This window comes from Papio anubis, chromosome 7 (genome assembly GCF_008728515.1).
Source record: "Papio anubis isolate 15944 chromosome 7, Panubis1.0, whole genome shotgun sequence".
NCBI lineage: Eukaryota > Metazoa > Chordata > Mammalia > Primates > Cercopithecidae > Papio > Papio anubis.
The window spans coordinates 54,458,556-54,475,037 of NC_044982.1; the positions used below are offsets into that span (position 1 = coordinate 54,458,556).

Consider the following 16,482-nt stretch of genomic DNA (forward strand, 5'->3'; position numbering starts at 1 on the left):
CAAAGTTGGGGGTTGGCATATATGCCCTTAACCACAAAGGAGAAAGGTGATTTATGCAAACATACAGCACATAATAAAAATTCTACTTTCCTAAACTTTATTAAAGAAAAAAGCAATGGTGGTAAATCTCTAGAACATACCCAATCTTCTGGGCTTCCTCCCCCGAGAATGTGACATTTTGATTTCCAAACATGCCGGAAGTGTATGGTTCCCAATTGTACTAAGCAGGTGAGAAGCTGAAGTCCTAAAGTGTTCATCTTCCAACTTTTCCCAGTCTGTGGTCTGTCTTTGGATCAGCAATAATTGCCTGAACAGCTACTATGGCTTCATTGATTTTTGTCTGTAGCTCTCTGAGCTCTTCTATGTGCAGCAATCGCAGAATTTGAGCAGCTTCATTAAGAACTGCATCTGTTTTATGAGAAAAGAACACTGCTTCAATACATAATTTTTATATAAAAGAACACTGCTTCAATACATAATTTTTATATTTAAGGCCATTTACTCCCCCCCCCAAGTATTCAGTCTCTAAAATATGGTTTGAATTTAAAATCACTTACCTCCTGTATCAAAACCAAGAATATGTTTGTCTAAAGCAACAGGCAAGCCCTTTAAAAAAAAAAAAAAAGACAAAATGAGAGTATTTATGGTTAAGAACAGCATCCTTTTCTCATCTGAAACTGAAAACCACCTAGCTATTCTGGTGTCTTAACTCTTTTAGCTGCATGGATAAGGGAACTAAGAATTTTGTTTATATTTGCCTTGTTGATTAGCGAGTTTTCCCTATTTCAACCGGTTAGGGGATAAAAGTTAGCTTTAAATGTACCAAGAAGCTCTATAGCTCATCCAATCCTTTAGACCAGGCATACAAAACAATATATCCTTATTGCAGCAGTGCCTTGTCATTACTGCTGTGGAAGGCGAGTTGAGCGGGGCTGTTACTGTCTTATTTTGGTAACTGTAAGCAACAGTATAAAGGGCAAAAATAGTACCTTATATTCCATTTCTGAGCACATTAATTTGTCTTTACGAATTGTACAAACCTATCTAAAATATGTATTTTTTCAGCCAGCATGGTGTTTACCAAGATTTAGGTATAATTTAACTTTCAAGAATTGACTTGAAAGTTACTTTGAAACAGTCTAGGAAAATGAAAAACTAAACCACTCAGCACCTATGGACATACTAAAGATGGTGACTATGATGATGCCATTCTGTGGTGCCAAACTTCACAGAAACAAATCTCTAAAATGAGGACAGGCAGTCTGTACTTCCTGCTGATTATATAGTATCATTGCCAAGAAAAACACACACTACCTATACTTTCAATGTTACAACCTGTTACTATTCAAATGCTTTAGTTGCTGCTCAATTCTTGCCTTATCTAGTAATGTAAATCTGCCTAGGCTCTATCTGCTTTAAAACAGCTAACAGATTAACTGTGAAGAAACCAATGGGTATGAAAGCACAAGTGAACAAAATTAAAGAGCAGAATTATACTGAGTGGCTTTATATGTTCATCTAGTACCAGAGGCTCCATTTTTTTTCCTTTGTGTGCCAACAGGCCACCAAGCTACCCCTGAAAACTACCAGATGCCTCAAATACTAGTTATAAATGGCTACAAGTACACTAAACTATAAGAACTCCACTAAATTGTTATAGGTTGGTATCTTTTGAGATGACACCAAAATTAAAATGTGGACCATTAAAAATAAAACTAAATTTTACTTTACAAACAAGAGCAAAGAGATTTGGCTAAGCCTTACGCCGCTTTCCAAAGCAGACATAGTTTTGTTGAATGAATGAATGAATGAATGACTTTATTACGCCAGAACAATTTACTGTCTGTTCTATAATGTGGTGAAATAAGCTGATCTTTAATCCAACTTCCAGTGGCCCGATTCATATATAATGAGCTAATAAGAACTTTTAAAAGAAAATTATGTCTTTCAGAGATGCTGCCCTGGCATTAGTAACCTTTTAACACTGCTGGGCCTGCCTAAAGGGGCTGGAGGACAAAAGACATTGGGAGATGGGGGAGGGGTGCAGGCAGGACAAACAACATAGTTGTGCCCAAGGCATTCACTACAACTACAATCATTGCTGCAGGAGGGAGGTGTTATCAGATGCTGCTGCTGACCTGAGGACAGTCTCTCTACCGCTGCACAGCCAATGAAACTTTAGGCATATAGGGATTTCTGATATAATATAAAAATATTCCATATTTTCTCTTGAACGGGAAGGTAGTCATGGTATATAGCTTTCTCAGCCTACAAGGTAGGACTGAAAGTTACCATTTCAGTCTCCTGTACCTTGAACCTTACACTCCAACAGAACCCCCTGTCCCCTCACTTGGGCAGATTGACAAGCTCATGCAGACATCCACACATGGACCCTTCTCCCCACCTACCGTAAGAACACAGGCTCTCACATCAGACTGCCTGAGCTCAATCACTTACCAACTAGGTGACCTTAGCCAAATTACTTTCTCATGTTTTATGCCAGAAAATTGAATAAAACAATTTACTCTGAAGAAATAAAAGGACAGAATTTATATGGAAAAACAAAAGTAATTTGTAATGAGGTGTGTTCCTTCTTCTCCAGCATGAGTCAAAATAATCCAGTAAGTTTCATAAGGGTAAATCCTTTTAATTAAACTTCAACAGGCCACAGACATAATTTGTGGACTGTGAATGAGCTACTTGTAGCGTTTTTAAGATACAAAGTGAGAGGAACTTCAGTGAAGTTTGATTTTTCACTCAAAAAGGACCCCCTAGGCACTGAATACATTCAATTTGCTTTAGGAAGCACTGAAGTAAGCTATCCTTTAAGTTGTTTCAATGTAGAATGGATATCTTAAACAGATACATGTAAAGTTTAAATCATGGCAATACCAGAAGAAATGTTCATTAACAACTTATTTAGGATTTATAGAAACATACCTCTTTTGTTTGATTTGCCTTAGCAACTGCATCCTGTGTCAGGCGCTCCTGAACCAAAATTCGAATTGCCTAAGAAACCCAAAAATATTTTCACTTTTTATAGGCTGTGTGCCTGTCATCCTTTACTTCTATGAGCCCAGAGAATAAGGATGCTAAGTTTCATGAAGTTAGAATTACCTAAGTTTATTAATAAACTCTCCAATAAATTAAAAATTAAAAAAAAAATCAACCACTAATATAATGTAACCTTTCATGCTTCTAGTATTTTAATAATGTCGAGTGGTGCCTGCAACAATTAAAACCATTTTTTGAATAGGTAATTCACGTGCCTGGTAAAAAACAACTTTAAATACAGCAAGATACATGGTAAAAAGTAGGTCTCCTTCCTACCCCTGAGCCTTGCGATCCCCTACAGATTCCTTACCCTCGCTAAAAGTGTGAAATGACAAGCATGCTTAGCACGAATACACATTTTTGGCACAAAGGGTAGCAAATCATACATACTGTCTTACACTTTGCTTTTATCACTTCACTCTAGTAAAATATTTTCATACCTTTCAAAGGACACCATTGGTGGTTTTCATCACCAAGGCACTTCATTATGGTAGGCATGCATGCAAGCATCCATACACACTTAAAAATCAAATTTAAAAAAAATGGAATTTTAATTAGGGAGATGACAATTACAACTCAAAAATCAGTGTGAAAACTTAAACTATAATTTTTAAATAAAAAACCAAATGTTATTTTTGAAAAAGAGAATTCAAACAATGTTTAACAGTGATTGCAGACGTTATTAAATAGTCTGGGGCCAGTTAATATACTGATTCTTGTACTTAGCAAATGTACTAAGATGTTTTCTATATTATGTTACTGTTTCAGTGCCTCTTAAAATAACTCAAAAGGGACAAATGTGCAGCTAGGACTAGAATTTTATAGCATTTTATTGTAGTTGATTTATACTTTATTCCCTTGGGCTTTGAAGTCTAACAAAAGCACCCCAAATAAGCTATGCATTGTCTGACTCTCCTCTCACTTTATGATTAAAACTGACATGATCACTATAGAACAGTTCCAAGGCAATTTACATAATTGTCAGAATAAAGAACAAGCCTTTGAAATAGCTAAATTTCACTAAAAACATTTTTGTCTTTTGGCATGCAATCTGGATTGAGAAAATCCAAGTTAACATTCAGATTCAGTATAGAAAATTGTAATAACTTAGGAATACAATAGTCTTGTTAAAACTGACATTTAATACATAAAAATGTAAAAAGCATGGTAAGTTATGGCTTAATCTCTTGGGTAGAGTGAAATGTAATTATTCAACTTATCACAAAGTAGTTTACATGCACAAGGTCTAGTTAAAAGCTTTTAATCTCTTGTAAAATCAGTAATAATTTCTAAAATAATTTCCAAGTCTGGTATCTTAAGTACCACTCCCTTGATCCACACCACTGTACTTTCACGATTACTAGGAATAAATCTTCTGAAGTTTATGATTTCTCTCAGAAACAAGAGACCTCTTTCAGATTACTGGGATCCCTGAAGTATAGTTATGAACTGAGTGGCCTATAGCACTGGGGACAGAAAGATTCATTTCTCAAAGAGATTTTGGGGTTATATATTTTTGACCAAATTCACCATTACTCATTTGGCATTTTCTACCATCTTAACAAATGTGGACCATGAATCATTAAAAAGACTAACTAAACAGAAGTAGGATAATATGGGAAAAACAATGGACCACAGCGTTACAGCTTAAAATCCTGGCTCTGTCATTTTTTGTGTTATCTTAGACATTGAGTCTCAGTTTCTTCATATGATATACATTTTTAAAAAGATATTAGCAGCTGTCTCTAGGATTGCTGGCAGGATTGAATGAGAACATCTTTGCAAAGGATTTAGCATAGTGCAGGCAGAAAACAGACAATCCAAAACCATGAAATCTGCTTTATGTCTCATATTCTTCTGTGTATTTTAGTCATTCAACCATAATTTTAATATCAAGAATTAATATTTAGAAAACACATTTTTCTATGTGCACAGTTTCTGTCAAGAATCAAGAACATGAAGCTGACCTTAAGCATTACCAGGTAATCATCATGACGCTGAATCTGAAGCAGGTTAGCCAAAGCCATCACACCAGCCTTAAAATCAGGATTATTTACTATAAAAGATTAAAAACAAACAAAAACTTACAACTCTGCAAACATATAATTAAGACGTATTTGTGAACATACAAAAACAGTTTTAACTTTTCGGTAACAACAAATCTCTTAGTTTTTAAAACTGCTACTCACAAGAGAAAAAACAAAGCCCTGTAGACTATCAACAATTAAATTGGTAGGATAAAACGGTTTTCCTATTACTATATGAGACGGTCCCCAACTTACGATGGTTAGACTTGTAATTTTTTGACCTTACAATGAGTTCAGTGGGATGTAACCCTAGTGCAAGATGAGGAAAATCTGAACTTACAGTGGTTCCAGCTACAATTTTCAACTTTACAATGGGTCTTTTGGGGTATTAAATGCATTTTTGACTTACGGTATTTTCGACTTTGCAACATGATCTCATCCTAAGTCAAGAAGTATCTGTATTTCATCAGCCAAACTGAATAATCCAATAAATGAGTAATTTAACTCACATTATATTTGTCCTGTAACTTTTTCTGCAAGGCTAAATTATGCAGCATTTTTAATTAACATTTATTCCCAAGGCCATTAATTTTAGTACATAGATCCCCTCAATGGATAGTTTTCCCAAAACCTTCTCTCTAAGCAGCGGCTCTGGAGTGTCCAAGAGGCTCACTCATTCAAAAGGGTTACCTCTTAAATTATAGGTCACAATGAATAAGGCAGTGAACGAATATTTTACATATCCTAATTTAGGTAATTAGATTCTTCATACTTTTTTTTTTTTTTGAGACGGAGTCTCGCTCTGTCGCCCAGGCTGGAGTGGAGTAGCGCAATCTCCGCTCACTGCAAGCTCCGCCTCCCGGGTTTATGCCATTCTCCTGCCTCAGCCTCCCATGTAGCTGGGACTACAGGCGCCCGCCACCTCGCCCGGCTAATTTTTTGTATTTTTAGTAGAGATGGGGTTTCACCGTGTTAGCCAGGATGGTCTCGATCTCCTGACCTCGTGATCCGCCCGTCTCGGCCTCCCAAAGTGCTAGGATTACAGGCTTGAGCCACCGTGCCCGGCCAGATTCTTCATACTTTTAAAAAGGGAAATTACTAAAAGACATCCGGGACTTAAAACAATGGAAAATTTTACCACTTGTCTCATAGTCATTGGATTAAAAGAAATTTATACATTCAAAAAGGCAAACAATGACCCCCATGATTATACAAATCAAAACTCCAAATTACTAGAAGCAAATCAAATTAACATTCAGATATTCAAATGCAAGGGGAAGGAGAAAGCACATTATAAAAACATTATAGAGAATAAAATGTCAACATAAATGCTGTCTGCATGGATCCTTCTTAATTTACTAAAACCAGGTAAACATGGACTTCATTCTTCAAAGTAAAAAACATTTAAGAAACCGAAAATGTTGATGTTCAATGTTATGCATTTATATACTCACCATCCAAATTGATCAATGGTTCTGCATTTTTAGTTGCATTGTCAGCAGTTTTTGAATTATCAGGTACTAAATCCTTGTATTTTTCAGCTATAAAAATAGGCAAAAATATAACTTGTAGAACTGCAACTCAAGGTAAAATGACTACTGCTATTTACCAAATTTAACTGAGCCAAACTGATTACAGGTTGAGTATCCCTTATTGGAAAGGCCAATAATTTCCAATTTTTATTTTTTTCAGACTTTGGATTATCTGCATACATAAAATGGGTTATCCTGGGGATAGGACCAAAGTCTAAACACAAAATTCATTTTTATGTTCAATGTGCAACCTATACACATAGCCTGAAGGTAATTTCATACAATATTTTTAATAATTTTGTGCATGAAACAAAGTTTGTGTTAAGTGCTTATGTGTGGAAATTTCTACTTGTGTCCTCATGTCGGTGCTCAAAAAGTTTTAGATTTTGGAGTATTTAGGATTTCAGATTTTCGGATTAGGGATGCTTAACCTGTATAAGTATAAAACAACTCATTCAATCAAACTTAATTTTTGCTATAGAAAATGTAAAAAGACAATGTAACTATCTTTGTGATTAAGCTAAAGCAATTACTGGACTATGTGACACAAATATCTTTTCATTAACATTCCTAAAGGCAATCATTTCAAACATGTAAATTTTAGGAAGGTAAAAATCTGCTTTTACAGCTTCCTCTGAAATCTGGGGTAGAAGAATGGGAGAAGGGTTAAGTATAGGTTATGTAAGATTAAATACAAACTCATTAAAAAGTACGCTTCCCCCCATCTTCTTTTGAATGCTGTATATAAAATCCAAAAACCTTGCTTTCCAAAAACAAATACATCAAATACACCATCATATACAAACCTCCAACTTATTTCATGGAAACTTGATATTCAGAATTCCAAAGGTAGATTTTATTATTTTCATTTGAAAAATACTTAAAAGGAATTCAAAAATAACACTTATTAATAATTCACTAAACTTAATGTTCAAAATGGCATCTTAGGCTATAGAGTGCTTACGTGATCTGTTAATGAAACGAGGAAAAAATAAAAGCATAAAATTTAAGTGAGAGTTAAAAAGGCTTCCACTGGTCAAATCTGGAGCAGTATATAAACAGCAAAGTACATGATGACAGAAAGGATTATAATCCATTGAGTAAAATAAGAATCTATGTATCTACACTGATTTAAACAAACAAGCAAATTAGAGATGGGAAAACTTACAAGAGAAAGCCAACAAATAAATGTAGAAAAAAATGATGAAATTAGAAAAACACCTCTTTGTCGATGATCAACATAATAAATGATGCAGGCAAGAATCATCATATGGTTACTAAAACTAGTGGGGGAAATTTGAGGAGCAAAAACATAATTGATATAGTCTCAAAGTACCTCCCCACAAGATATATTTATTACAAAGAGGAAAAAAGAGGAAAATAGTAACTTTACACTGGAGAAACCGTAACCCAGTGATCAAAGCAACATAACTATTAAAGGCACATATCACTACCACATATCTCCTAATATGATGCACTAAAAAGAACACATCACTTCTGTATTATTCCTAACAAAAGTATAAACCCCAGATCTAATGAGGAAACATCATATAAATCCAAATGAGGGACACTCTACAAAATAAATGTCAGGGTCATGAAGCACAAATAAAGATAGGAACTGTTCCAGATTTTAATATACTAAGAGAGATGTAAAAACTAAATGCAGTGCATAATCCAGGATTGTTCTGGGTTGTTTTTTTCTGTTGAGAGAATTGGGGGTTTGGTAAAATGTGAATAAATAATAGTAGTATATCAAAGATAGCTTCCTGATTTTGATCACTGTACTGTGGTTATATAAAACAAAGTTGTTTTTAGGAAATGTGTCTTAAAGTGTTTAAGAGTAAAAAGGAATCATCTACAACTTACTATCAAATGGTTTAGAAAAAAATGATGTGTGTGTATCTGTGTAGACAGAAGGATGAAGCAAATGAGGTAAAATGTTACATTTGTGGACTTGAGGTATATGAAAATCTTTGTACTATTTTGTAATTTTTCTACACATCTGAAATTATATATTTAAAAAATTTCAGTTATTAATCATGTTGACAAGCTACCAGAAGGCTTCAAAAAGTAGTAGAGCACAAACAATAAAAACTCACAATGGTTTCAGCAAATTTTAAAATAAGTAACTTGAAAGTCAAGGAGGCAACATATCAATGTAAAACCACAAAAGAACATCAGCGCCTCCTACTGATTGGAGACAGTATTATATGACCAATTTTCATGTCTGTTTTTGCAATTCTGAATTTTAATAAATGAAACTTGTTTTCTAGCTTAGACTTTTAATACACTTTTGATACCATTCACCTTCAACTATATGTTGACTGCCTTTTTCAATATTGAAAAATTTACATTTCACACACAAGCTTCTTTTATTCACTAAAAGAACATGCTATTACTGAGAAATACATGTACTTAAGTCAACTGTAGGTATACATGACCATATGCATCTACCATTGAAGGTTAACAGGTTATAAAAATGGAACAAATATAATAAAACATAATCTCAGATGTAAGAATTTGGGAATAACTGAAAAACACTTTTGATAAGCTACAAATTGGCTCATATACAGTTCCTACCAATCCAGAGCAGGGTAGATAAAAAGACCTTGTTAAACGCCCTAAAATGTATACTACACTAAAGCCACAAGGCTTATGAATACATGTATTTTCCAAAATAAGAAAAACAAGTTTTTTTTAATGGAAAACTTGTTACTAAATGGAAAAGTAAATGAAGTCTCAAATTGAGCTTTCCTTAAGATTTTTGCCATAAGGCTTCTGAAATTTAAGTATGAGGCACCAGCAAAAAACTGGCTGACGCTCCAAATCAGTGTATGTAAACGCTCACATATATTGCATTTGCCACATAATTACTGAAATTGATAAGCACTTGTTGTGTGCAAGAAACTATGTCAGGTACTGTGACAGACACAATATTGACCTGTACCCCCCAAGATGTCCATGTCCCTATCCAGAACCTGTGTATGTGTTACCTTACATGGCAAGATTTGCAAATATGATAAAATTAAGAATCTTGAGATGGGGGATTATCCTGGATTATCCAGGTAGGCTCAGGAGGATCAGAGTCAGAGACAAAGTTATGAAAATGGAAGCAGAGTCAGATAGAGACTGGAAAATGCTATGCTGCTAGACTTGAAGATGGAAGAAGAGGCCAGAGTCAAGGAATTCGGGCAGCCTCTAGAAGGTAAAAAAGCAAAGAAACAGATTCCCCCAAGAGCCTCCAAAAGGAACCCACCTTGCTGACAACTTGACATGAACCAAGTGGGACTAATGTTAGCCTTCTCATTCTAAAATAATAAATTGTGTTTTTAGTCACTGAATTTGTAGTAATTTGCTACAGCATCAATTGGAAGCTAACAGAGGTACCATGCAGGAATCAAAACTGAATATCAGCTTACAAATTACTGGGATGAATAAGACATAGAAGCAAAATGGAAAGTGGTTAATGACTTAAAAGGTATAGAGTTAACAGCTATGGAAGTTCAGAGGGAAATTATACTGCTGCTAAGACATACGACAGCATATGAGAGGGATCTTAAAAAGATGGGTAGGATTTAGATGTGTAGAGATAGAATGAAACGGTATATTAGCCAAGTGGTAAGTTTGAACAAAGAAACGGAAGGGGAAAAGGGATATAAACAGGAAACAGTATTCTAATTTAGCTGGGATATCAAGATGTGAATACTGGCTGGATATCAGTCATCAATCACTACCAGGCTAAGGAGCTTAAAATTCTTTTTATAGAAAATGGGAAATTAGTGTTTATGAATATGTATGATGTTTATTAATACGAATAAGTAACTAGAACTGTTCTTTGGAAACAAGGAGCAAGTGGCATCCTAAAATAGATTTACGTTTCAGAAAGTTAGCTTGGTTGGCTATGCAGTTAGGAACAGAAGGTGACACTAATGGGAGATATTACAATACTCCTGGCAGAAAGTGACAAGAGCCAGAATTAGGATTATGCCATTGGAAATGAAGATACAACAAACATAAGAAAAGGTCAGTGTAGGCGGGATGAAAGGAAAGGGATAAGCCAAGATATAAAAAGGCTTCCAAAGTAAATAATTAAGAGGACTATAACTAACCGAAAAACACAAAATGCAGAGGATGCAGATAAGATAATCAAATCTTGCATTCAGATGCTGGCAGGCCTTTCAAAATGAAATGGTCTAAAATGAAATGGTCTAATAAGAGAAAAGGCAAGTGTAAAGAAAAATTGTTTTTACTACAGGTACTAATATTCAGAAGCTTCCAACCATAGAAGTATCTATGATAAGACAGTAAACATAAGTAACATATTCTGGCCTATAGAGTATTAACGTATATTGGCATTAGACATGTTTCAGACTTTTGAGAAATTACCTGCTGCAACAATGCTTCAAAGTCCCATCAATTCTGGGACACTAACAACAATTTAATTTGAAAGGCTAAGGTGCAGACCATATTATCAAAGTAGTGTTACTCTGTGAGAAGACAATTAGCCTTCTCCAGAGGGCACCATTTCCAGATTCTAAAAGAAATATATAAACACCAATGAAAGACAATACAAGTGCTTTTAACTTGTGACAAGAATGATCCAAAGGTAAAATAGTATTAGACAAAACAAACTGCTAAGTTCCCTACATTTTCACACTCCCTTTCCCATCCTTCCTCTCTCTTTAAAAGACACATTCCCCACAAAACGTACCATTATCTCCATATTCAAGTCTAACAGCTAAACCAAGAAGCCAGTCAATAGCTTCTTGTCGATCTTGAATCTTGAAAGGACAGTTAACATCTCTGAGATACTGTGAGGGAGAAGAAAAAAAAAAATCACCAGTTTCATTATTACCATAAAGTCACAGAAAAAAGAATGGGAGAGTTGAAAAAGACCTTTAGTTTGGATCCCTAACAATTTTTAAATAACATTTATATTACTACATTTTGATGCAATTATATAACCCAACAGAAGGGAACATTTAAGTGTACCATCTTAAAAAGAAAAAAAATAGAATACGAGAACTTCCTCATTTTATAGATGAGAAAGCTGAGGCCTAGAGATTGACACTTGCCAAGGGTTACAGAACTTACACCCGGGACTAGAATCAAAGCTTTCTGATTCCTAGTCTCAACATACATACAGCAATTAACTAAAAAAGATAACTTTAAAAAGGATATGCAATAAATCATTATCTAAATCTTAACTTTCATATTATGGAAATGCCACTCAAAAGAGTAGCCATGTAACATACATGTAGGGTGTAACCAAGTAATTTAAATAAATGTCAGAAGCTGTATATTCAAATAAATGTTGCATATAATAGTATTATAGGCAACATCAATTATATGTAATACAACATTGCAATGGCACAATCTTGGCTCACTGCAACCTCTGCCTCACGGGTTCAAATGATTCTCCTGGCTCAGCCTCCTGAGCAGCTGGGATTACACACATGCGCCACCACGCCTGGGTAATTTTGTGTTTTTAGTAGAGACGGGGTTTCGCCATGTTGGCCAGGCTGGTCTCGAACTTCTGACCTCAGGTGATCCACCCGTCTTGGCTTCCCAAACTGCTGGGATTATAGGCATGAGCCACCATGCCCAGCCTGGAAAATTTTTTATGTTCTCTAAATACCTTTCTACATGTAGAATTCTGTATTGTCTTGTACACATGAATAGACCATAAAATGTAATATAAACAAACATAAAATCCTAAAAATATATTTCGAAGTTTTAAGAAGTTTACTGAAAATTTTAAAAATATTTCCTAAGAGCAAAGGAATACAGTAGTATTAATAGTAGCAGTATAGAGGCTTGGTAGTAATAAGCCTATGACACTTGCTATGCGCCAGGGACTTCTGTGAATAGTTACTCATTAAAAACAAAGCCACATTTGTGAGATAGGTACCATTGTTACCCTCACTTATTGGTGAGAAAATTGAGATACGGAAAGGTCAACAACACTGATGTAATTTATACAATCCCTAATTTATAAAATCACTGATTCCACGAAGAAAGTACCTAATCACACTGCTCTAGCAAATGAAAAACAGCCTTTTTCAAGAAAAATATCTCACTCATCAAATAGATAAAAATGTTTAATGTAAGTAATGACACTGTAAATGGATTTTTATTCTGAGAATTCTTTTTTATGCAAAAGTGTTACTAAAACGAAATCAATGGGAAAATGATTTAGGAACAAAAATATGATATACCAGAGATCTTTTAAGGACTATTTCTCTAGTATACAACAAGGGATATCTGTTTACATTAAATATAAGCATAAACATGACAGTCTTAGTTTTCAAGCATGTCAATGATATCTTTTTTTGAGACAAGGTGTCACTCTGTCACCCAGGCTGGAGCACAGTGGTGGAGCGCCTCAGCCTCCCGATTAGCTAACATTACAAGTGTGTGCCAGCACACCCAGTTAACTTTCTATTTTCCTGTAGAGACAGGGTTTCGTCAGGTTGCCCAGGCTGGTGTCAGAACTCCTGGGCTCCAGTGATCTGCCACCTCAGCCTCCCAAAGTGCTGGAATTATAGGTGTTAGCCACCACACCTGGCCAATGTCTTCTTTTAATATAAGAAATAGCACTGTATTATTGCTACGTTTTCAGTTTGACAAAAATTCTGATTTAGGCCATAAAGGGAAAGTGAAATATTTACATCATTATTTATTTAAGAAACTTCATGTTTCTAGAGAAAACTATTTCTATCTAATAATGAAAGCCTGGTAGGAAGACATAAAATGATTTGCTCTAAAAGCAAAAGATGCATCTAACAAAAAAGCGAAATCCCTGAAATCCAGCTTTCCTAACACTGATCATTATCACTTTTATCTTAAAAGAAGAAAGTAATTTTACACTCATCTTCATATGATTTTCAGACAAGGTCTCTGTACTTTTACTTTACTTCCTAATTCATTACCTTTTCAAAGAACTTGGGCCAGTCACTGCTGTGGATGTTTCTTAAATTACCTCTGTCTTCAATCTTGTAGTGTCTGATTTTCTGGTCTTCAAGCCAAACAATGAAGTTTCTAAATTCTGTTTCATCTGCAATAAAAAACATCACATAAAATAACTAGAAGCACTATATAAAATACCTCCTTCTCAGGTATATGTTCAGATATATGTTCTTGTGGAATTTTCTTAACCTCAAAATACTAAATTAATTAAACCAAAAGAGGGAGTTGAAAGTACAGACTCTGGAGTTGAAAGTACAGACTAACAATGATCTGTTCAAATCCTGGCCTGAATTCAAATTCTGGGTCCAGATACTTACTGGTTGTGTGAACTTGGGATAATCACCCACATTTTCTGTGCCTCAGATTCTTCAGCTACAAAATGAGGCTGCTAACAGAACTTACCTATAGAATTATGAAGATTAAAAGAAGTTGTTTTATTTAAGAAGTTTCTTAAATAAAATAAATACGGATAAAAACAGTGCCTGGCACATAGTTTTGCTATTTAAGTGTTAAATATTAATATTCCAGTTCCTTTGCAGACAGAAAGGGGAGACAGGGCAAGGTTAAATTTATAGCAAAGTAATAAAGTAAAATAAATAACAAAAGTAAAAGAAATTAAATGACAAAAACCCGTGACTACTGTTGTCATGTAATGTTAACTGCACATTAAATGCATACATTGTTTTGTTTAATCCTCCCCATACCTCTTTTGAGGTAGGTAATATCCCGTTTTACAGAAAAGAACATTGAGACTCAAAGATTCCAATTCAGAACAAGGCTCTATTTTCATCGTTACTTTGTCAAAGTAGAAAAACAAGATTATAATTTGATATGCTTCTACAAGAGATCAACAAAACACTGACATCCTGCTTAGATATTATTTTCAATTTGTGAGTCAAATTCAAGCTTCCATTATAAGGTCTTGAGAATTATACAATGGTCTGAGTATCACAAGTTATACTTGATCACTTTCAAACTTACCAGTCTATCACAGGCCAGAACTATACAAAGGAAATGAGTAGTGGTGGGCAGTAGTTTTGTTACAGTGAGTAGCAACGTTATTACTTTTTAAAATTCTAATGCTGTAAAATCCCAAATACCTTTGTATTTACAATTCAACCTTCCCATTCATCTGCTATTAACTTTTTTTTGCAAAACCACACAACACAACTAGCCCGTTACTACACGCGCTTACCCTCCCACTGTGATCGGTCCTGACTTCATTGTGTACTGTCTCAAACTGCTCAGTGGGTTCTGACTGCTTCCAACCCCTCGCACCCCTCGACCCTTTAGCTCCTGGCAGGCAGTGAGCTAGTCTTCAAGTTAGCACCTTCCTCAGCACCCAGCACCGCGCTGGCCCATAATTAGCAGGTGCTCAAGGTATCGCCTAATTACCCAGGGAACCGTGGAGTTGAATAGTGAGTGAGAAAGACGAATGCTCTTCCTTTTATGTGCTGAGAAGCTAGTTACATGGTGTTTGGAGTTAAGCAAGTGCAGAAAGTAACATGCTGAGACAGGAGTAGGTGAGAGGGCTTTGAAGCCGGGAAGGGGCGGCGAAGAGCCGAGGTGCGTGGCGACCCAGAGGAGAGGGGCCCGAAGGCCGGCGGCGGAAACCAGGCCGCCGAGGGTCCCGACGGGGAGGTGGGGTGGGGGCACTGAGGCTGGGACCGCCGCCCAGGTCAGGGACACCCGGCCGGCCCAAGGCCGTCGCCTCACCTTTGCAGTTGAAGCCGGCGGGGTTGTGGTAGTCGAGAGCCGTCAACTTGCGTCGGAACATGGTCCCCGCTTCTCCCTCTGGTCCCCCGGGCCTCGGCCGGGAGAGAAGAAGCGAGGTGGAGCGGGCGGCGCAGGCACCGGCGACGCGGCGAGAGGGCGGGTTGGCGCTTGGACGCTACGAAATGACGGCGGCCTCCGCCAATCGTAGCTTAAAAGCGGTGGCCGCCGGCAAATGCCCACCAATCGAGGCTCCGATTGGGGAGGCGGGGCCACGTCGGCGCACGACGCCGCTCAAATAAACTTTATTGTCAGCTTCCTGGTTGTACACTAGGCAGAAAACCACTGGGAAGCCACTTTCCTTTCTTTCTTGCTATGGCATGCAGAGAATAGTATATGTAGGCTTTTAGTATTCGCTGTACCTCCCGTTGGATTACAGAATTACTGTTTAGTGTTTTGAGTGCATTCATTCATTTATTACTCCTCCTACATAATAGGTGCTCTTCTAATACAAAGACGACAAAGCAAAGTCCCTGTAGTAAGATGCTTTCAGACTAGTTGGGAGTGATCCACAGGTACACATACAACTGTTAATACGATGCGATCGTTCCAGATATCCTCAGCCAGAGTGAAATCTGAAGCCGAGATCGTCCCTCACTCCCCTTCACCCTCGGTCACAGCATCCAGTAGGTCACCAATTCCTGCCATTCTCTCCTAACTCTCAAATCCCTCACCTCCTTCCAGACCCCACTGATACAGCCACAAATCAGACCCTCCTCACTTTTGCTTACTCTAATTATCTGATTGATTTCTTAGGGCCAGTCCTGCTTTCTCCACACCATTCCCCCACACAGCAATGAGAGAGATTTTTTCTAAAGCAAAAAACTGTCCGTAACTTTCTCTGCTTATGTTTTAGTGATTCCTGGTTACCTCCTAGAAATAATCAAAACTCTATATTGTATTTAAGATCTTTCCTGATCCAGTCTCTACTTGCTTTTCAGACAGTGGAGAGAGAGCAGTGAACAAGACAGACCAGGCCCCTACTTTCATGGAGTTTAAAAGGCTAATGAGGGAAACAATAAATAGATAAGTATAAACTAAGGCTTGAGGATGGTGAGGCATTCACCATGCAGTCAAAAGGGTAACCTAGTTTGAGGGAAGAGGATGTATAAAGCAGGAAATGAGCA

The 16,482-nt window shown here is 36.5% G+C and overlaps 1 protein-coding gene across 2 annotated transcripts; it reads right to left on the reverse strand.

Moving 5' to 3' along the window:
* Positions 1-74: 74 nt before the first annotated feature.
* RTRAF (RNA transcription, translation and transport factor) lies at positions 75-15,547 on the reverse strand. 2 transcript variants are annotated; one of them, XM_003901793.3, is made up of 8 exons: positions 15,299-15,547; positions 13,546-13,670; positions 11,325-11,424; positions 6,536-6,622; positions 5,022-5,110; positions 2,941-3,009; positions 558-606; positions 75-408 (listed from the first exon to the last, which is right to left on the reverse strand). In XM_003901793.3, exons 1-8 carry the CDS (start codon positions 15,357-15,359, stop codon positions 254-256), a joined length of 735 nt encoding a protein of 244 aa, XP_003901842.1. In that variant the 5' UTR covers positions 15,360-15,547; the 3' UTR covers positions 75-253. The 2 variants fall into 2 exon arrangements, with proteins under 2 accessions (XP_003901842.1, XP_021796915.1); XM_021941223.2 differs by lacking the exon at positions 2,941-3,009.
* Between the last annotated feature and the right edge of the window lie 935 nt (positions 15,548-16,482).

What these genes read in the sequence shown, in the direction of transcription:
- RTRAF (XM_003901793.3), bottom strand. Translation starts at nt 15,359, where the DNA reads ATGTTCCGACGCAAGTTGACGGCTCTCGACTACCACAACCCCGCCGGC. An exon ending in ACTTGAATATGGAGATAATG is followed by an intron (nt 6,623 to 11,324) that starts GTACGTTTTGTG and finishes CTATTTTTATAG; the next exon opens with CTGAAAAATACAAGGATTTA. An exon ending in ACCATTGATCAATTTGGATG is followed by an intron (nt 5,111 to 6,535) that starts GTGAGTATATAA and finishes AATCTTTTATAG; the next exon opens with TAAATAATCCTGATTTTAAG.